The following is a 23,031-nucleotide window of genomic DNA, read 5'->3' on the forward strand; positions in this document are numbered from 1 at the left end:
CCTTTAAGAAAAACTTTATCTTAAAATGTGGTACTAAGCTAGAACTTGGAGACATACATTTTGTGAAAAAGTAAAACAAAAAATGGTATCTGTATAGAAAAACTAATATGGGTAGAATCTTGGCAAGGCATACTTTTTCCTATTTTGACCTCCTGAAACAGCTACTGTTTATATGACACATCTTGGCACTGAGTTAATATGCAGCCACTCCTCAGTTTTTCTACTGTTTCACACATGTCTCTTGTCTGTTTCTACACCAATTGGTGTAGACTAACTCCCCTCTAAGATCAAGAGTTTCTCTAGGGAATGAACACTTGGTGCTGGCACCATGGCTAGCACACTGGAGGCCCTCCACGTGCACTTAACTAGATGCACTGCTTTCCCAAGGAAATCAGACGTTGGCACGGGCTCCATCTATTACTCAAGACTGAATAATATGAGACTTGGAACCAGAAAATCTTAGGCCTATATTTAGGCTTCCTAATCATTAGCTTTGTGACTAGGCATCAGAGTCACTTAAACTCAGTCTCATCATTTGTAAAATGGGTTATGGTGAGAATAAACTAAGTAAACTAGTGCAAATGAATATATTTTGAAACCTCTAAGTTACTAAGCAACTTTATTCACTCAGTAATCTAAGTACCTAAGATGTACCATATCCTATTTTAATTAATTTCAAGTATAAATAGCTATTACTGTAAGAGCTGAATAAACATGTGTTGAATCGAATCTCCTACATTTAATCAGTCACAATATCTGGCTGATGCTATTCCCTGTATATAGTATACAGGGTTGCTAAGAGTCGGAACTGGCGATGTGTTGTATAGTGGTTAAGAGAGTAGATTATGAAACCAGACTGCCTGGACTGGAATCCCTGCTTCATTGCTTACTAGCACATTACCCCTCTGTGCCTCAGTTTCTTCATCTGTATGAAACAGGAATAACAATAATGCCTATCTTATAGTTATTGTTAAGATTAAACGAATTAATATACCTAAAGCACTTATATTAGTGCCTGGCATATTGTTGTTGCTGGGTGCCATCAAATTGATTCTGACTCATAGCAACCCATGTGACAGAGCAGAACTTCCCACAGGGTTTTCTTGGCTGTAATCCTTATGGAGGCAGACTGCCAGGTCTTTCTCCTGCAGAGTCGCTGGGCAGGTTCAAACCACCAACCTCTTGATTAACAGCCGAATGCTTAACCATTGTGCCACCAGGGCTTCTTGCCTGGCATATAGTGAGCACTTAATAAATGTTAGCTATTATGCTGACTGATCTCCAATCAATCTACTTCTCACTATCTCCACTATTGCTATTTAGTTCATCATCATAACAGATCTCCCTGTCTCCTGTCCAAACATCTCATTCCCTCTGCTCTCATTAACCCGTCCAACTTTTAGCTTCCAACCCAAATAGTTTCTACAGTTTCCCAAACAAGCCACGTTCTCTCTTGCCTCTCTGCCTTTGCACAGCTACCTCTGCCCTTTTTCCTGGAAAGCCTATTTCTCTTCCCATTCCTGTTCTTAGGCTTTGCCGGGCTGATTCTCACTGATCTTACAGAACTCAGTTATACCAATCTCTTCCTCTAAGAACATTTATCGGATAGCAGTAGCCTTCTTTGATTAGTTTTCTTCTGAATGCTAACATGGCTACCTTAGCATTTACCCCGCTACTGTATACAGTTAAGTGTTTACTTCTTTATCTTCTCCATCTTCCTCTTAAACTTGAGGGCAGAGACTAAGTCTTATTTTATTTGTCTTCTTATCCCTAGCTACCTCCACATAATCAGAGATAACTATATATATATGTTGGTGATGAAGAATAAATGAAATACAAAACTAATTTTGTATTTCAGTAAAAATTTTTAAGTAAAAAATTTTCACTGATTAAAAAAAACTTTTCACTAACAGAACACATATAACAATGATAATTCAAAACATGGTATCAAAGTATTTTTGTCTACTAGATTCTAATAACTAAAATTTTCACTTAGCTTTTTTACTCAGTCATTCCACAAACATTTACTGAGCAACTAGCTTTCCTCAAGAAGTTCACTTAATAAATAATCAAGTGACAATAATGTCTCTCTTCACATTATAATGGATTTAATTCTACTTGTTACTCCCAGGAAGAGTTAGTTAGGCAAGAAAAACTATTAAACTACACACACTGGTCAGAAAATCCTGCCACCTTCTCTGTCCAAGAGCAATCACTTGAAGTAGAAGTTTGCTTCAGTTACCTGTTTTTTTTAAATCCTTGGTATCCTTTATAACCTAGTATTCTCTTTTTAAGTTCAAGAGTTCGAAATATATGACAGAACACAGGATCTCTCCATACTTTGAAAGAGTCATCAAAGAAGTAAATAAAATAACATAAATCCAAAACAAAAATTCTGAAATCTTAAATAACTGGTGACTTCTGAAATCTCAACAAGACATAAATTCTTTAGCTTAATAGATGATACATATGAAGAGTTTAAATTATTTTCTTTCCTGTTTTCAAAAATATTTAAAAATTATAGACTTAATACTTATATATGCGTATTTATATGTTAACCCAAAACCCACCGCTGTCGAGTCGATTTTGACTCACAGCAACCCCAAAGGGTTTCCAAGGCTGTAAATTTCTATGGAAGCAGACTGCCACATCTTTCTCCTGTAGAGCCACTGGTGGTTTTGAACCACCGACCTTTCAGTTAGCAGTCCAGCGCTTTAACCACTGCACCATCAGGGCTCCTTATTTATGTTACTACATATTTATATTTACTTTTATAGTTAAAATTAGAGTGTATATACAATTTCATATATTGCTTTTTTCATATAACATAAGTATTTTCCTCTTCTATTTAAAAATACATTCAATCACTTTTTTATATTACTTAAGCAACAGTACTGTCACAGTGTTTATATTTCCTTTTAAGAATAGAAGTCCTGAATTTCTCATATTTCTAGTTTAGCAAGAAACTCAGGAATGAACGAATTACATCAGCAAATTCCATTTGAGTTACCTGTGTCTTGGTATATTTTAAACCAAGCATAGTGAGGCTCTTCTCAGATTGTGTTACACTGCCTTAAAGAGTTCACTGTGATCCTACCAAACTTTGGTCTCCATTTGTTTTAGGGACTGGAAATAGCATACACTACCAAAAAACAAAAACATTACCACAGTTTGGCTTATGGGATTTTTTTTTATTAGAGTTTACTATGTAATAATCAAGCTTCATACAAATGAAGAAAAAGTGATGCCTTTTTTTCTTTTTTGATTGGCTAGGTCTTCACTAACACATTGAGATGTTTAGTTATTTTACTTGGCGTTTATTGTATGTGAGTCAGGGGCCAATTTGATGGCAGCTACTAACAACAACAACGGTAAACTTACTGTAACAATCAAATATATTATCTGAAACATAAAGCCCTCATACTTTCACATCTACTAAAACAGACCTCTTTATCTCTGAACAGTGTTTTCTTTTAAATACGTGGTCTGAATTATTCTAAGAAAGGAATCTGAAATTAAGCTTTAAGTGACTATGGTCTCTGTCAGGTGGCTCTCATATTCTGTGATTTGAAAAGATTCTACATTCCTCTCATTATAATTCTAGTAGGTAAAAGCTTTCCTCACCACATATACTACACACCTACCAGGTAGATTGACTTCCATTAAATATTTCATACATAAGATGTTTGGATGTAGACAGCAGTCTTCAGTTATGTCTGGAAAACGAGGCAAATCTAAAAATGTGGCAACTTCAATAATTTTTTTATAGATATCCTCATAGTCAGGCCAAGACTGAAATAAAAGAGAGACAGTCAAGGTAGCAAGATATGCAACATAAATTATTTTTTAAAAAATTTTTCTGATTTTAAAAGTATTTAAATATTAAAAAAAATATTTTTCTGTATTCGCTGAATAAAATTTGAATGTAGATAAAGGTATGAAGGGGGAAAAACACCCATAAATCCTTAACATTCTGCCGGAACAGTTTCAAACAGTAATAAACCAAAAAACCAAACCCGTCGCCGTCGAGTCGATTCTGACTTATAGTGGCCCTGTAGGACAGAGTAGAACTGCCCCACAGGGTTTCCAAGAAGCGGCTGGTGGATTTGAACTGCTGACCTTTTGGTTATCAGCCAAGCACTTAACCACCAGGGCTCCAAACAGTAACAATCCTAAATAAAAAAGCCACCAATATTCAATACTTGTTGACAGTCATAGTAGAAGAATCTGAGGGGATGGGATTTAGCTGCTATCGAACTGAAGTTACGCTGTTGTCATAACTGTATTGCTCTAATACACAACTTCCCTTCTCATCCTTCTTCACCCCAACCCCTCTTTAATCTTCAAATTCACAAATAACAAATTTGGATAACTGTTACATAATATTTACATGCTTCTGTGTGAGCAGTAACACCGGGGTTTAAATCCAGTAGTTAAAAATCCACAGTTCAACTTTATACTAAAATCTCTTCCACATAAAATTATATAATATTCTCTTACAGAATTTAGGAAAATTTATGAGCCAACGTTAATAAATTAATTCTGTTCAGCACTTTAAAGTTGCCCCTGTAGAGTTTTTGCACATGCTATTCACATTTTTGCAATTTGTGAACACTCTTGATATTAATACTACATATAATTTTTCCTCATTTACTCATCTGTTCACATAAAAGTATTAAATTTACAGCCTATTTTGTACAAGACTCAACTGGGTGCTTGGGGGAATATAAAGATGAGTAAGATGACCCTTTCAAGAAGTTTATAATCTAGAAGGGAAGACAGCTGTTGTATGCTGTTGAGCTGATTCCAACTCATAGCGATCCTCTATGACAGGGTAGAACCTTACAGGGTTTTCTAGGCTGTAATCTTTACAGGAGAAGATCGCCAGGTCTTTTCTCCTGTGGAGCTACTGGTGGGTTCCACCTGCTGACCTTTCAGTCAGCAGCCGAACGCTTAACCGTTGCACACCAGGGCTCCTTAGAAGGGGAGATAAGGTGTGCACAGATAACTATATGACAAGATAGATGTCAAGCACCACAAGTGAGATATAAAAAAGTGTTACAGGGGTTCAGAAAAACTAACATTTCTGATATGGTAGGACCCTGTTAAAACTGGGCCTGAACACAACAATTGTGGAAAACTTGCAGCATCTACTAAAGTAGAGCATGTGCACATTGTATGACTAAGCAAGTCTACTTCTATATACCCAACAGAAACGTGTACACATGTCTACCAAGAGATGTGTACTAGGATGTTCATAACAACACTACTCGTAAAAGTCCCAAATGTCTATTGATGGTAGAATAGGTAAGTAAATTGTGATATAGTCTCACAACAGAAACTATACAGCAATGAGAATGAATGATCTACATGTGAAAACATGGAAGAAACTTCAAAATGTAATGTTAAAATAAAGAAGCTAGATGCAAAAGAGTGTGATTCCACTGATATAAAGTACAAAACTCATTGACTCATCTACCCTGTTAGAAGTCAGGACGGTGACTACTTAGGGGACGGGGTGCAGACTGTGACTGGAAGTAAGCACGATGATGGGGCTTCCAGGGTGCTTAGTAATGTGCTGTTTCTTGATCTGGTGGCTGGTAACATGACAGTGTTCGGGTTGTAAAAATCCTTTAAGCTACATACATTTAGAATATATTTACTTTTCTGTATTTCTATTTTACCTCAAAAAGTTAAAAAGAAAAAAAAAAGGCTAGAAAAGGGCAATACCAATTCAATTGTTTTGTATAAGAGAACTGCTTCATTCAACACCTTGTGGGAAAAATAATCTAACTGGCACATTCAGGGTTGGGAAGACCCTTAGAAGTATACAGTCCAATCCTACAAAATCCCTAGCAGCAGGATGTCTGACCCTTCTTCTAAATCTCCAGTGATGGGGAGCTCAATCACCCCCATTTTTAATGGATCTAATTGTTAGAAAGTTCTTCCTCACTTAAGGTGAAAATCTGCTTGCCAATTTAAACTTGTAGCTGGTTAAAATCTCTGAGTCATTTTCACAAATACTGCTGTTAAGTCATGTCTTTCTCATCTTTTAAATGTGCATATGTGTTTGGGAGCCAACTGAAGGAATTAATATATCTCTATTAAATTCAGCTGACTTGCAATTATAAAAAAAAACAGGTGCTGTTGAGTCAATTCCAACTCATGGCAACCTCAAGTGGAGCAGAGTAGAACTGCTCCATAGTTTTCAAGGCTGTGACCTTTCAGAAGTAGATGGCCAGCCTTTCTTCTGAGGTGTCTCTGGATGGGTTCGAACCGCTAACCTTTCTGTTAGTAGTCCAGTGCTTAACCATTTGTGCCACCCAGGGACTCCCGTGCAATTATAAAGCATAGGGAAATGCTTTGTAATCATACACGATTATGCTTACAGAAAACAATTATACTATTAATTTCCAGAATTTATAATTAGGTTTTACTTTGCTTGAAGCTACAATCTACATTGTATATTTATTTTGATACAATTATTTCAATATCTAAACTCTTGCGTTTTATTAGGAAAATAAGGCCTTCAGTTTACTCTTTATTATCAACATATGATTTAATCTGTAGCTGAGGAATACAAAGTAATTTTCTCTTAATCCAGAATAAAAGTAATGTGGCCTTTTAAATCTTTTTTTAATGTTGAGATAGAATACTACTTGTACACTAAAATACTATTAATTCTATTCTAGTCTGTGAACTTAAAAGAGGAAAAAAAAAAAAGAAAACAAATTCTCAGAGACCTTTGGAAAGAAGCTGATTTCTTTTTTCTATATAGAATTAATTCATTTAGACATCTGCTTCATTACTCACAGAATTTGAAGCATCTTTTCAAGTTAAGACAATTTTAATATTATGGACAAGGTTTATGGCAGCTCTAATCCTTTTAATAATGCAAGTAGGAGATGCAATTAAGTATTTTCATCTGCAAACAAAACAAAACACTACACCAATGAACGTTCCCCTCGGAAAAATAATCACCTCAAAAAAATGATTTAATGGATGATAAAGTCATGACAGGTAATTATAAGGTCTTTAATGAAAAGGAATCTGGTAGGTTAAAAGGATTTCCTATATTTTCAAAATCTCCACATCAAGAGCTTATTAACTATCTGGTGAGAAACAGACCATCATCGTTTCACATATGAACTGAGGGTAAAATAATTATTAATAATGTCAGTCTACAGAGCTATATAATAGTTTAGAGTAGATTCTAGATTCCTTTACTCCTCAGTTCAGTACTGTAGATTTTACTTTTATAGTATAGCATCACCTATTCTAGGGCAGAGCTAACTTTTTTTTTTTTAGAATAACACTGAAAAAATATATTTTTTTAAAAGGTGGGTAACAGATTTTCAATATCATTCTACTTATTTTTTTAACCAGTCTTCTACCATGGTTAAACATTAGGCTGTTATCATTGTTATACATTTAGCTTTTATATTAGTATAAAAAAATGCCATGATGAATTATTTTTAGCAATTTCTTAGTCTGATTATAAAAATAAAACATGATCACTACAGAAAATTTATAAAATATAAAATACTATAATGAAAATAAAAATCACTCACAATTTAACAGAAAACCACTGTTAGTATCTTGGTAGACTTTTCTCTCAGCCTGTCTTTTAGGCATATTCATATTCACAAAATTGGGATTTAAATCCAACAGCCTATCTGACACCTCTACTTGAATGTCTCTCTAATATGTCAAACTCAAATATCCCCAAAGTGATTTTCCATCTTCCACACCTCCAAATTTTATCCTGCGAGTTTTCCCTATCTAGTCACAAACCCCCCAGTTTAGGAATCATCCTGATACCTCCCTTTCCTTCTACCCCAACATCACTTTGAGTGGTGGCCCAACTGTACCTACAGCACGTGGCTATGGACAAACTTCACTACACATCTGGAACTGAGATAGGCCCATCAGGGGCTCCTATATTGCTAGCTCAGCATAGTATCTAACCTTTGGCAGAAGGCTGGGAGGACTGTTGCTTAGCAATGTTTTAGAGAATAAAAGAACAGTGAACCTTTTTTTTTCCTGGTCTCTGCCCCACTGTCCTTGGCCCAGAGAGGGGATTAAACCTTTAATTTTGAAAAGATTCTAAAACACAGGTAACTACCATATAAAAATTATAGTAAACACTCAATGACTATGCTAGAATAGTCTTGACTTTAGAAGGGAAGGATCTCATAGGAGCTGCTAGGTATTTGTACCATATTTTCATTAGGCGTATAGAATCTCTGATGTATTAAGTAGAATGAGGTCTACCAGAATCCTGTTTAAAACTTTGCAATGTATAGTAAGGTATTTCATTTTATACTCTGGTTACCTGCTAATTAGTCTAATTCTACGTCATATATTTGTGCAACAAGGGGAAATAGCAAAAGAAAGAACAAGGCAGAGAGACAAGATTAGTCTGTACTGCTTGAAGCACCATCTGTATCAGAACCATTTGCAAGATGCCTATTGAAAATGCATAATTCCTAGACTCCATAGCAAAGTTATGGAATCAATCTCTGAGGCTGGATCTAAGAATCTGAATTTTAACAAGCTCCCCAAGATATCTTTAATCATACTGAAAGTTTGAGAACCTCTAGAGATCAGCTGAATTGCTTTGGCTTCCTATCCTCATTTTTCTTGTAGTCTAAAGGAGACCTTTATCTGGTTTTAACCCACAAACTAGAAAAGAAAGGTATGCATATAAATTCCAGTGATGGCTAATGTGTTGTGAGAGGAAGCGAAAACAAAAGAAAAAAAAAAAAAAAGAAAACAAAACAAACACCCAACAGCTAGCTTCTCTTCATGCTGTCCGGCAGTAGTAATTCTGGGAGGTAGGAGTGGGAATGAGGGAAACTGAGAACACCTGCTATCATTACACTAACCTTAATTTCCCTCAGGTAGATTTGAAACCTGTCAGACTATTATAACAAACAATCCCAAGGGCTACATGTGGCCTACAGAGTAAGATGGTGAACAAATCTAGACAGGGGCGGATTCTCCAATAGGCAAGGTAAGCATGGTGCTTACCAGATCATCTGTAGTGAACAATTTCACCTTTTCTCACCACATCGAAGATTCTGCTTCTAAGTATGGCTGGCATCTGTCTATCTTCCAACCTTACAGCGCCTTCCTACAGAATCAAAGCCTCTTTTCAAATTTACAATCCCTGACAGGGACAAATTACCCAGTCAGCAAAGTAAGCACAGGTTTATTTGTGCTTACTTACTAATTTGTAGTGAACAATTTCATGTTTTTTCACCCATGTGAAATTGTTCACTACAGATTAGTAAGTAAGCACAAGTAAGCCCGTGCTTTACTCTACTTACTGGGTAACCTGCCCCTGAATCTAGACTAAAGTTTTAAGACTCAGAGTGTAATAAAACTTGATCCAATAAGACCTTCCTTCAGAGGTGCTTAAGAAGTGACTGACAACTCTGGAGAAGTCTTTTTCTTCCTTCAAACAAAAGACCCAGTTTCACAAAGGGTGTAAGATTGCTCCAAGGCAAAATGAATCATCATGGCAAAGTGCCCTTCAGTGGGTTTGGCTGAACCAGCATTACATCTTTTCTTTTTACTCATTCAGAGAGAAGATTAGAATGCTGTCGATCAACATTCAAGATACTGGGGATGTACTCTGGAATGAATTTCTAGCTTCCTCTTTATTTATCCCTCCTTGCTGAGTCTAGTGAGGAATGATGAAACGACTAATTCTTGAGAAGATTTAGAAACAGTGCAAAGGACTGTGGTGGAATAATATGTATGTTACATGTTATCTGTTTAGAATTGGTCTATGGGTTTAAAATATGTAAAAATAAGGAAAATCAAGGCTGAAAAGATAGAAGTAGCCCTACTGTCTGTAGGTCATTAGCAGATAAATTGTATCTGTAATAGAGACAAGTTGTCTAGGCCCAGTACTTTGGTTCAATCAGTGATTTATTTAGGACTGCAGAGAGATGGTGTCCCTGAAAGTGATTAGATTTTCAGTTTATTCCACCAGTTAAACTGAAAGATTTTTGCTAGAATGGTGCTTCAAATCAGCACTGAGCTCCAGAAACATGAGTTGGGGTACGGGGGCAGAAAGGGAAGAGGCAGTAGAGGCAGAGACAGAAACAGAGGTAGAAGGAGGTAATATTCAAATTACATATATAAATAAGGAAAATGAAGAGGCTATCTACCTGGGGTTGGGAATCCCAACTCAGAAAAAAGAGATGATTGGAAATACTAAAACTTAATTTGCCATTTGTCTCCTCTCCTGAGCTTTGCTCTTAAGTCAGGGTAATGGCAAGACTCAAACCCTCATGACCTGCTTGGAAAAGAAAACAAACCAAATCAATACTCTCTTTATTCTGTATTCTATTCCCCGTGTTTTAAGTGAGTTTTGTCAGATTTGTTGTTAGCGGGACAGACAGGCCCACTTAAATACTAACAGAACAACCTAATGGAAAGAAATAGCTCACCCAGGATAAAGACTTGACAAAGGTTTTTCAAGCTTTTTTTTTTTTTTTTTTGGCTTGTTTTTAAGGTGTGCTCAACTTTCTAGAATAACAAAAACAAAACAAAACCAAACAGAGAAGAAAAACAGTCCCCAGCAGCCCACACACAAAATACTCCACTGGCATTATCTTCATCGCCATCTCGTAAAACAATTGCACCTTTTGTCATTTCTGGTGGAGGTAGAGCTGCTGAAGAAGCCAAGACTTAGTGGAGAAAGCTAAGACATGGAAGGAGGGAAGAAAATGCTTCCTTTGTTAATGAAAAGCTGTTTCCATTTAAAAGTTTCAACATACTATAGAACAGTGAATGCACTTTTGTGAGCAAAGGCAAAGCACACAATGAAGAAAAGCTGCCTGTCAATTATATAAACAGTCATTTGAAGACATCCCAAACCTCCATCCTTTTTCCTGAAAAACGTTGGAAGGGGGTTGTTGGGGGTGTGAGTGTGGACTGTTACTACCCTTGACTGAAGATGTGTCTAAAAGGTATAGTAAATATGACATATAGGACTTTACAGTGATCCAGATTCACTTAATTGCAGTAGTAAGAAATCACAAGATTAATATATTCTCGAAAAGATCACAAAGCTATAACATATTTTTCTAGCATGTATTAAAAACCGAGTGCTTGGGAAAGCATTTTACTGAATTTCACAAATGTTCCAGGGAGTTTATTTTTCCTTCATGAAGCAATGCTTTAAGACAGGTAAGGACAAGCTAGAGTTTCTGTTACACAACAGCAGGCTCCTGTGATAAACCTGATTACAATACCCTGTCAGAGGCGAACTTCCTGCTTAGCTATTAAAAAAAAAAAAAAAAAAAGTGCAGTGCCTCACCCTTACTTACTGTTGTTATGAAGCAAAGATTGAGCTGAGTAAAAGCTAATGCTACATGCACCTGTTAATCCAAACTTCTAACAAGATTTTCTATTTCAAAGGAGAATTAGTAAAGAGTAAAACTATCAGAGGCAATGACAAAGCACTGCAATGTATTTCACATGTATCAGGATTCACAAACATCTTGCATTTTTGAGTCTGATAGAATTGTCTTAATGGTTGTAAATCTATCATGTGGTAACACAAAGTACTTTTTTTATGCTCAAAGCCTAATCTTCTGGACATGTGTGATGAACACATTACTTTTGTGAGGAATGTAGTCCTAGCCCTCAGGATGAGACCTTTTTTAGATACATATTGTCGACCTGCAGAGACAAATACAAACCTTCGGAACAAATACAGAATTATGAACCGATGACCAATGAGGACTTGTCAACGGAACAGGAGACAGTAACTTGTTTTGGCCCAAGGATACAAGCTGGGGAAAACCTACTGGAGTCCTCCTTCTTAAGATTTATCTGTTCTCCAATCACTCTGCTGATTGTTGCATAGCTATGTTCAAATTTCACATATGTGTACTAAAGGAGATTAAAAAATGTATCCAGAAGAGTAGATAATCCCCAAATAATTTCTATTTGACTTTGGAAGATTGCATGATTATTCTGCAGCAGGTTTACCTTTGTTGTTATTTAGCTTTGCTTAAGCTAGCGTACAACCTAGTTCCTATTCTCCTGCGAACTAAGTGAGGGGGGGCTTGCATACTGGTAAGAATCTGGCCCAGGATCAAATTAAATCACAGATCATCCACATGAAATCAGTAAGTACTAATGGTTTCACTTAGCAAATATGAGGTAGGATTTTACTAAAAGAAATATCATAATGTAGCCTCACAGATACATTTTCTGACCTGAATAAGGCACTACTAGTTTCATTACACTGGTGAACAGTGCAAATTAACTGATAAGGTGATTTATCTCCTATGATAGATACTGATTTTCATGAGTGATACTGACATACCCATAATTCTTATTTTTAAACGTCCTTGTTTATAAGCAGAAGTCGTATCCCTCACACACTTACCACTAAATTATTAACAGAATGCTTAAAAAAAATTGTTTTTAACCAAGCATCATTTAATGACCTCTTGATATGTTACGTAATAAATACATCAGAAGCAGTATGGAAGTTACCTACTTCGGGAGGGGAAGAACTGCCCAGCAGATAAATTAGAAATCTCCTGAGAATAAAGTGTTCAAACCAATTCTGTTCTAGTTATTTTAAATCATGTAATCAATAAACACTGAGTCCTTACCATTTTACAGAAGTACATTCTGTTTTATGGATAGTAAAATGGAAGTATTAAATATGGTCTCTAGTCAGAGAGTTTACACTTTTAGCTGGAGATGTTAAGACATATACAAACTGCCTTTTACTCCTCTGCTTTAGAAATTCTATTTAGACAACATCCTCTAGCTGCCTTAAGAAATCTGAAAAACACAAAAGAATATTTGCAAGCTATGAGGCATGATAATAAAATGGAACACCCATGAATGTACTACTCAACTTAAGAACTGGAACATTACCAATACCATGGCACGTACCTGTGGACTCCTTCCCTATCACATCCCTCTGCCTCCCCTATACAGGTAACTAGTATCCTGAATTTTGATCATCACTAACTTGTCTTTTTAAAAATAGTTTTATCATACACAGAAATATACCTAAATATATTTAGTTTATCTTCTTTTTTGGGCTTTATAAAAATGTTATCACACTCTATATACTCTTCTGAATCTTTTAACACTTAATGTTTTTTTTAGATTCATTCATGTTATGGATAGCTGTAGTTCATTCATTTTAATGGTTGTTTAATACGCCATTGCATGAATACATCACATTTTATTCATTTTCCTGCTGATAGACATTTGGATTGTTTCTAATTTTGTTTTGTTTTTCATTACCTAGCTTTTTTAAGCCTTTTATCACAAAACACAAAATCCCAACCTAGTTTTTAAAAATCGTGGCATATCTATACTACACACCTCTAAAAAGAAGGGTTAGTTGATAACTATACTGAGGTTACATATGAAAACATCTATTTTTAGGAAATATACAATAAAATATTTAGGGGTAATGGGCCGTGATGGATGCAATTTACCCTCAAATGATTCAGAAATCAGATTAGATAAACAGGTAAACAGACAGAATAGCAGAAATGATAAAGCAAATGGGATAAAATGTTAACAACAGTTGAATCTAGGGAAAGAGCATGAGTGTTCTTTGTACGATTTTCATTTCTGCAATTGTTCTGTGAATCTAAAAGTATCCCAAAATAAAATTAAAAAAAAAGCTCTCCAAGATATATTAACTTTAAAAAGCAAAGTGTAATCAATGATTATTGTTACCAAAACATAGTCTCATATTTTATGCTTATACTTTTCCACCAAAATCTCTACAAGAAATCCCTCCCTATTTTACCTCTGCCCCCTCATTCAATATTATCTTAAAACCAGTATAGTCAACAAAAGGGTTTACTACGGCAAGTATTTCGTGTAAGCCGAAGTCTGTAACTCTCCATTAACATGGTCCAGCAGGGGGAAACAATCTAAGCAACGATTAGACTGGTGACTGTATTTATGAGACAACAGTTTTAAAAAATCCAAGAATAAATGAGCAATGAGATGCATTTAGGCATTCAATAAAGAACTGCTTAGGAAACACCTACAAAGCATCTGAATGGCCGACTCTATTTCTAAGTATGTAAAAACTGATATTTGCAGTACTTCTGTTTCTGCCCATGAAGAATTAACTACTATGGGAATTGCCTCCCCACCATAAGCTATCAGAGAATTGGGAAAAATATATGAAGTAACAGTTTTCAGGCTTGGATAACAGGCAGCACAAGACTATGGTCCCTGAGAGAAGGTAAACAAGTGACCCCAGTTTACTGCCGCAGACAGTTTCCAAGTTGCTGTGCAGGGAGTGGGGAGTGAAACAGAGTGTAATGGTCTTGCTGAGCTCATGAGTCAAGAGATCAGAGTTTCATGGAAATTGAGGTGTCTATAATTTGCAGGAAAGAGTACCAGAAAGGATGAAGCTGCACAGAAAGAAAGCTCCAGAGATCTACAAAGGGGTCCCCTTGAGTCTTTGGCTGAGTATTGTTCTGCACATGTGAAGGGGAAAACTTGAGGTCAGAAGAAAAAAAATCATTGGAAAGCAGCAGACCAAACAACTTCCAGGGCTCAGACAAGGCTCCAGTCAGAGTGGAAAGACTATATAACACAAGGGGCACTGGGTACAGTCTTCAGAAAGGACATGCCTTAGTAGTGTGGCTAAATTAGTCCCAGAATAAAGGTCCTGGACCGGCTGTAACAAAGCTTAAAAACAAGCCTCAAAGGGACCAAACCGATCGTCAAGTTACTTAACTGAATGTCACAACAAAAATCCAGCACCAACAACATAAAATGCATAATGTCTGCATCCAGTAAAAAATTACCAGGCATGCAAAGGAGGAGGCAAATATGACACATAACCAGGAGAAAAATCAATCAATAGAAACAGACCCAATGTCATGGATTGTGTCCCCCAAAAATATCTGTCAATTTGGCTGGGTCATGATTCCCAGTACTGCATGATTGTCTACCATTTTGTAATCTGATGTGATTTCCTTATGTGTTGTAAACTCTATCACTATGATATAATAAGATGGATTAGCAGCAGTTATACTGGTGAAGTATACAAGATTGGATAGTGTCTTAGGCCAATCTCTTTTGAGATATGAAAGAGAGAAGTGAGCAGAGACAGATGGGAACCTCATACCACCAAGAAAGCAGTGCCGGGGGCAGAGCACGTCCTTTGAACCTGAGGTTCCCGTGCTGAGATGCTCCCAGAAAAAGGGAAGACAGATGTATCACAAGGACCTTCCTTAAGAGCTGACAGAGAGAGAAAGCCATCTCCTGGAGCTGATGCCCTGAATTTGGACTTGTAACCTACTGGACTGTGAGAGAATAAACTTCTGTTTGTTAAAGCCATCCACTTGTGGTACTTCTGTTAGAGCAGCACTAGATGACTAAGACACCCAAAAATAAAGAAAGATGATAGAATTAGGAGACAAGAACCTTAAAACATCTATTATAAATATTGCCAATATACTCAAGGGAAAATATGAACAGAATGAGGAGAGGAATAGAGACCAAAATGGAACTGCTGGAAAGGAAAATTTAGTATACGAAATTAAAAAGAAACTGTATGAGATTAACAGCAGACTAGACACTGAAGAAATAAAAAAAGGATCAGTGAAATTGAAGATACAACAATAGCAAAACCATCCAGAATTGAAACACACTTAGAAAAAAGACTGGGGGTGGGGGAGAGAACAGAGGCCTTAGTGAGCTGTAGGACAATATCAAGCAGTCTAACAAATAATTGCTGTCTCAGAGAAAAGCAAAAGGGAGGATAGAAAAAAATATTTGAAGACATAATGGATAAATTTTTTTTCCAAATGTGATGAAAACTATATACCCATAGATCTAAGGTTAATGAACCCCAAGCAGAAGAAACATGAAGAAAATCACATCAAGGTACACCACAACTCAATTGCTGAAAACCAGTGATAAAATCTTAAAAGCAGCCAGAAGGAAAAAAGACATATTACATAAAGAAAAACGAAGATAAGATTAACAGCAGACTTCTTGTCAGAAATCAGGCAGGCCAGAAGACAATGGGATGACATCTTTAAAATGCTGTCAGAAAAATATCAGCCTGGAATTCTATATTGTTGTTGTTAGTTGCCATCGAGTCTATCCTGACTTACAGAATTCTGTAACTACTGAAAAGGTCTTTCAAAAGTGAAGGCAAAATAAAAACTGAGTAAGACCAAGAAAAGCTAAAAGAATTCATTGCCAGCAGATCTGAACTACAAGTGTTAAAGATTTTTTAGAGAAATGGAAATTTGGATCTAAACAAAGGAATAGAGTGCCAGAAATAGCAATTATGTGAGAAAAAACATTTCTTTACTCATTTTTAAGTATCTTTAAAAGATAACTGATGGTTTAGAGCAAAAACAATGACAATGCATTGTTGGATTAAAAACAAAGTAAAATGTATAACAATTGTTATGGATTGGATTATGTCCCTCAAAAATGTGTGTCATTTTGGCTAGGCCATGATTCCCAGTATTGTGTGATTGTCCACCATTTTGTCATCTAATGTGATTTTCCTATGTGTTGTGAATCCTACCTCTATGATGTTAATGAGGCAGGATCAGAAGCAGTTATGTTAATGAGGCAGGATTCAATTTACAAGATAAGGTTGTTTCTTAAGTCTTATCTCTTTTGAGATATAAAAGAGAGAAGCAAGCAGAGAGACACGGGGACCTCACACCACCAAAAAAGCAGTTCTGGGAGCAGAGTGCATCCTTTGGACATGGGATTCCTGCGTGGAGAAGCTCCTAGACCAGGGGGAGATTGATGACAACGACCTTCCCCCAGAACCAACAGAGAGAGAAAGCCTTCCTCTAGAGCTGGCACCCTGAATTTGGACTTCCAGCTTCCTAAACTGTGATACAATAAATTTCTCTTTGTTAAAGCCATTCACTTGTGCTACTTCTCTTATAGCAACACTAGATGACTAATACAACAATAAAGAATGGGAGGAAGGAAATGGACTATTGTAAGGTTCCTACACTACACATGTAGTAGTATATCATTATGTGAGAAAGACTGCGACAAATTAAAGATAAATACTGTAAACTCTAGAGCAACCAATAAAAAAATAAAAGAGGTATAGCTAATAAATCAAAAGTGGAGATAAAATGGAATCATAAAAAAAATCTTAAGTAATCCAAAAGAAGGCAGGAAAAGAGGAAAAATGGAACAAAGAATAGATGGGAAAAATAATAGGAAGATGGTAGATTTAAATCCAACCACAACGATAACTGTTGTTGCTAGATGCCGCCAAGTTGGTTCTGACTCACAGCAACCCTACGTACAACAGAATGAAACACTGCCTGGTCCTGAGCCATCCTCACAATCGTTGTTATGCTTATGCTCACTGCTGCAGCCACTGTGTCAATCCATCTGGTTGAGGGTCTTCCTCTTTTTCGCTGACCCTCTACTTTACCAAGCATTATGTCTTTCTCCAGGGACTGATCCCTCCTGATAACATGTCCAATGTATGTGAGACGTAGTCTCGCCATCCTTGCTTCTACGGAGCATTCTGGCTGTATTTCTTCAAGACTGGTTCGTTCTTCTGGCAGACCATGGCGTAGTCAATATTCTTTGCCAACACCGTAACTCAAAGGCGTCAATTCTTCTTCAGTCTTCCTTATTCACTGTCCAGCTTTCGCATGCATATGAAGCGACTGAAAACACCATGGCTTGGGTCAGGCGCACCTTAGTCTTCAAGGTGATATCTTTGGTCTTTAACACTTTAAAGAGGTCTTTTGCAGCAGATTTGTCCAATGCAATGCATCATCTGATTTCCTGACTGTTGCTTCCATGGGTGTTGATTGTAGATCCAAGTAAAATGAAATCCTTGACACCTTCAATCTTGTCTCTGTTTATCATGATGTTGCTTATTGGTCCAGTTGCGAGGATTTTTGTTTTCTTTATGTTAAGGTGTAATCCATACTGAAGGCTATGGTCTGTGATCTTCATCAGTAAGTGCATCAAGTCCTCTTCACTTTCAGCAAGCAAGGCTGTGTCATCTGCATAACACAGACTGCTAATGAGTCTTCCTCCAATCCTGATGTCATGTTCTTCTTCGTATAGTCCAGCTTCTTAGATTATTTGCTCAGCATACAGACGGATTAAGTATGGTGAAAGGATACAAGCCTGACACACACCTTTCCTGATTTTAAACCATGCAGTACCCCCTTGTTCTGTTCAGACGACTGCCTCTTGATCTATGTACTGGTACCTCATGAGCACAATTAAGGGTCCTAGAATTCCCATTCTTTGCAATGTTATCCGTAATTTGTTATGATCCACACAGTCGAATGCCTTTGCATAGTCAATAAAACACAAGTAAACATCTCTCTTGTATTCTCTGCTTTTAGCCAGGATCCATCTGACATCAGCAATGATATCCCTGGTTCCACATCCTCTTCTGAATCCGGCTTGAATTTCTGGCAGTTCTCTATTGATGTAATACTCCAGCCACTTTGGAATGATCTTCAGCAAAATTTTATTTGCGTGTGATATTGATATTGTTCGATAATTTCCACATTCCATTGGATCACCTTTCTTTGGAACAGGCATAAATATTGATCTCCTCCAGTTGGCTGGCCAGGTAGCTGTCTCCCCAATTTCTTGGCATAGAGGAGTGAGCACTTCCAGAGCTGCATCCATTTGTTGAAACAAACTGACAGATGTATGAGGGTACTGATAATTACATAAATGTAAATTAGTCTAAATGCCCCAATTAAGAGGCTGAGATTATTGTATTAAATAAAAAATCAAGACCCAACTATACACTGTCTATAAGACATCCACTTTAAATACAGATTCAGATAAGTTAAAAGAATGGAAAAAGATATACTATGCAACCACTAATTAAACAAACAAACTGCAGTGGCTATATTAATATCAGACAAAGTCAATTTCAGAATAAGAAATACTACCAGGATAAAAAGGGACATTACATAATAATAAAGGAAGTCAATTCACCAAGAAGACACAAATATCCTAAATGTTAGGTACCTAGTAACAGAGCTTCAAAATACTCGAAGCAAAAGCTGACAGGAACGTAAAAGAAAAAGTTGCAGTTATAATTGGAGATTTCAATACTCCTCTCAGTAATTATTAGAACGAATAAAAAGGACTATTTGAGTGGCTTTAGAGAAAAAATAAGCAAATATAAAATAACTTACTTTGCCTCTTAATTTGCAAAATTTAAGCCTAAAATTGTAAAAATTTAGGAGAGGCAGAAAACAGTTTTGATTTGATATAGTACTGAGGACATAATATTTTAGGCTGAAACCCTGAACTATCAGCACAAATAAATGTGGCTGTTTAACAGCTGCAGGCACTTCTCACCACACTGTTGCCCATGGGAGGGCAGTACAAATCTTAACTAAAGGCTTAAGCTAGGCTTCTGAGAAATGTGAGCCAAAATGGCTATTACAGAAACAGTCTCTTGATTCTGTGCATTATATGTCACTTTTGCAGTCATTTAAACATTTGGCAATAACAGGATCTATTACTATTTGAAAGGTCATAGAGAATACATTTTTGAAAATAATTACTTTGATACAGGGAACTTTGAGTGTCTGTGTGAGTATAAAGGAAATTACTGGTTAGACACCAATCTCAAGCATATAAACTCAGCCCAGGCAGTAATATTCTTTGCAGCAAGGTGAATTTATGGTAACCAGAATTATAAAATACTAGCATGAGAAGTAAGAGTCATCATATTCTTATCCCTTCCCATCTCCATGTACTTGCTGGAAACTACTTTCAGAAAGCTTAGAAATGGGCACATTATCGAAGATGTTCTTTTATAATAGAATTTTAAAATTAAAACTTCATTTTCCAAAAATGTTACATTTTTTTTCTCCAAGTAGCTTGATTTCCCTCCTAATCCCCACCTCAAAGGAAAAGTTTACCATCCTGGGGTCTGGGAGCGAGGCTATTACACCATTTGAATGTCTGCATTTTAAATACATTATCTCAAATAATCCTCATGAAAACCCCAATGAAGTAAAGTTTATTTATTCCCAAGTCACATTTCTTAAGCCTGTCACCTTATTTGAAAAATAACAGAAGTGGACTAAATGATACACAAATTTCCCTCCAGCTTTAATATTCTCCAATTCTATATAAAATATTATGGTGTCCACCCCTGAGCAGCTTACAATTAGGTTAGGGAGTTAAAAACAACTAAATAGTAATTTTAGGCATCAAGAGAGAATACAAATAACCTCATCAAAGTTATCAATGTAACTTCAGTGGTGAACGGCTCTGAGAAATCAGGTGAAATCCCAGTCAGCTAAGATGTAAAGTGCAGAATATACTGGAGACTAAGGGAGAGAAGGAAAGAGAAGGGAGCAGAGGAGAAAAGGAAGAGGAGGGAGGTAGCAGAGAAAGAGAATTTTTTTTATTAGCAAAGACTAAATTGATAACTGAGGAGCCCTGGTGGTACAGTGGTCAAGCACTCTTCTGCCAACTGGAAGGCTGGTGGTTCGAATCCATCAGCCACTCCACGGGAGAAAGATGTGGCAGTCTGCTTCCATAAAGGTTACAGCATTGGAAGTCTTACGGGGCAGCTCTACTCTGTCCTGAAGACTTGCTACGAGTCGGAATCAACTCGTTGGCAGTGGGTTTGGTTTTGGTTTTTGAGAACCTGGTAATCAATGCCAAAAAATAAAAAATAAACTCAGTTCCATTGGTCCCTCTCAGAAAACTGAACAAATATAAGACGACATACACCTAGATTTAATGAACCAAATGTCTTTTCCTTTCAGACATGGTTGAAACTAAATTGAAAAAACTAAATGAAAAAAAAAGCGCTGAACGGAACAAAGATATATAATGCTAAGAGAACAGTTATAAGAACCCTATTTAAGTGTCAATATTAATTGCTATAATTCATGGCTTATTTTTGAAAACTACTATTATATTTTTTATTAAAAACATGTAATTTAAAAGTAGTTCTCTAATTTCTGATTGTGTTTTTACACATTTTGAGGTCTCTAATTTCATAATGAATGTCAATGGGAACATACGACTCCCCTCTTTGCAGTCAACATTTTAGGAAAGCACCTGCTCTGTAACTGAGACATATGTACTTGGATACTTTACTCCCTTCATGTGCAAAAGTACAACTCATAAACAAAATGTATCTTGTTACTAACAAATACATAGTCTGTATTGTCAGGACAAGGTCAGGCCAAAGTATAATGTTAAATTCTTGAAAAATAAAATACAGTCCAGCTTCTCCGTTATTTGCTTGTGAAAATAAGTAACAGTGTGATTTTCATAGTAACACTGCACTCCTATCCTAATTCTGTTATTACTATCGAAAGATAACTCATATCAGTAACCCTATAGGGTTTCCAAGACTGTAAATCTCTACGGAAGCAGACTGCCACATCTTTCTCTTGAGGAGCCTCTGGTGGTTTCTGGTAAGCAGTTGATCACTTTAACCACGGAGCCACCAGGGATCCTTACAAAGGCCACTCAAAATGAATCTACTTAAAAACAGAGACCAAATTTTGTATTTGGTTGGACTTTAGTTTGAGAAATAAAATTAGAAAGCATAAAAATTAGTTTATCTTATCTCATACTGAACAAAATTTAAGTTATAATTATACTTATCCACTAAGTTCTCAAAACAAAGAATGAATAAAAGACGATTTTCTTGTTGGCATAATTTTTCTATCAAAATCGTATGATAATATGGCATCCTTCACACTGCCTTTGATTTGATCAGCATAATTACAAAGAAGGTCACTTTACAAAACTATTCAAGAGTTCCATTAACTTTGCCACAGGCTCTCTTAATCCTTTTACATATAAATTTTCCCTTCTGAAGCACCTATTGTGTCACCCTCAATATTGATGTTCTCTTCAATAGTTAGAGCCCTGGTGGCACAGTGGTAAACAGTTTGGCTGCTAACCAAAAGGTCAGCAATTTGAATCCTTTAGCCACTCCTTGGAAACCCTATGGGGCAGTTCTACTATGTCCTATAGGGTTGCTATGAGTCGGAATCGACTCAACGGCAACGGGTTTGGTTTTTTTTTAGGTTACTGTGTCACCCTCATTATTGATGCTCTCTTCAATAGTTAGCCTAATTCTGTCAGATCCTTACTTATTTGTCAATGGATTTGCAAGCAGTTCTGTATCAATTTAAAAGACAACATGAAATGCTGGAACTTTGACAAAATTTGCACTTTCACTTTATATCTGCATTATGTTAACACTGGTGCGCTGGAAAGGGATAAATCCCAATAATAACTTAAACATCAAAGGATGTGTGAATAGGGATTAATTTTCTTTAGAGTCAGATCACTACTATTTTTGTCTTATAATGACCTTCTTCCCAAAGTAAACCTTTTAAAGTTATAAAGACACTCTGACAAAAATGACCTCCCCTCACTATGCACTATCAAGTAGTGAATTACTCAGGTAACTTATTTACCAGTAAAAGTATGAAGATAAAATTCTGAGAAGATTAACAAATTGAGAGATTAAAAAAAATTTTTAGTCTAACAACTTGAATAATAAGAAATCTTAGATTACTTTAGCTTCATAATCTTTTTTTTTAGTGACTTCTATCTTTGAAGAAGGGAATCCACCTACCTCTGAGAGACTGAATAAAAAAATAATAACGCAAAATTTCCAAGATTTCAAATGAAAGTCACTTATCCATATAAGTAGTACTTAAGTTATACTCTGCACCATAACTTTTCATAATGAACATCAACTTTTAGCTGGTGTTAAATTCTCCTGTTACAATGACAATCATCAGTTATATGCTCAGAATCTAAGACGTCACCTTAACAATTATGGTTTTCTCCGTTTCCGGGGGGGTGAAAGTGGCCCTAGGCAAGAACACCACAGACTCCCAATGTTCTTACCCCAAATTCAGCAGTTTTTCATGAATAAACATTCAATTTGTTGTTTGCCTCTGGTCAATTTTCAGATAACTATGATGGGTTTTTTGGGGACAATTCTGTCTACTTTTATAGTTGTCT

General features: G+C 36.3%; 1 protein-coding gene across 2 annotated transcripts in view; it reads right to left on the minus strand.

Annotated features, from left to right (window-relative positions):
• TAF1B (TATA-box binding protein associated factor, RNA polymerase I subunit B) overlaps positions 1 to 23,031 on the minus strand; it is a 106,814-nt gene that overhangs the window by 24,636 nt on the left and 59,147 nt on the right. Inside the window, exons 1-2 of one of the 2 annotated variants that reach the window (XM_023728264.1) lie at positions 12,648 to 12,950; positions 3,645 to 3,792 (exon numbers count right to left, since the gene is read on the minus strand). In XM_023728264.1, coding sequence (XP_023584032.1) covers positions 3,645 to 3,792; positions 12,648 to 12,665 — 166 coding nt within the window. In that variant the 5' untranslated portion in view covers positions 12,666 to 12,950. Of the gene's footprint in view, positions 1 to 3,644; positions 3,793 to 12,647; positions 12,951 to 23,031 lie in introns of those variants that run through there. The other variant, XM_004373069.2, reaches the window with a different exon arrangement.

The sequence above is a fragment of the Trichechus manatus genome, unplaced genomic scaffold (genome assembly GCF_000243295.1).
Source record: "Trichechus manatus latirostris isolate Lorelei unplaced genomic scaffold, TriManLat1.0 scaffold00023, whole genome shotgun sequence".
In the NCBI taxonomy this organism is placed as follows: Eukaryota; Metazoa; Chordata; class Mammalia; order Sirenia; family Trichechidae; genus Trichechus; species Trichechus manatus.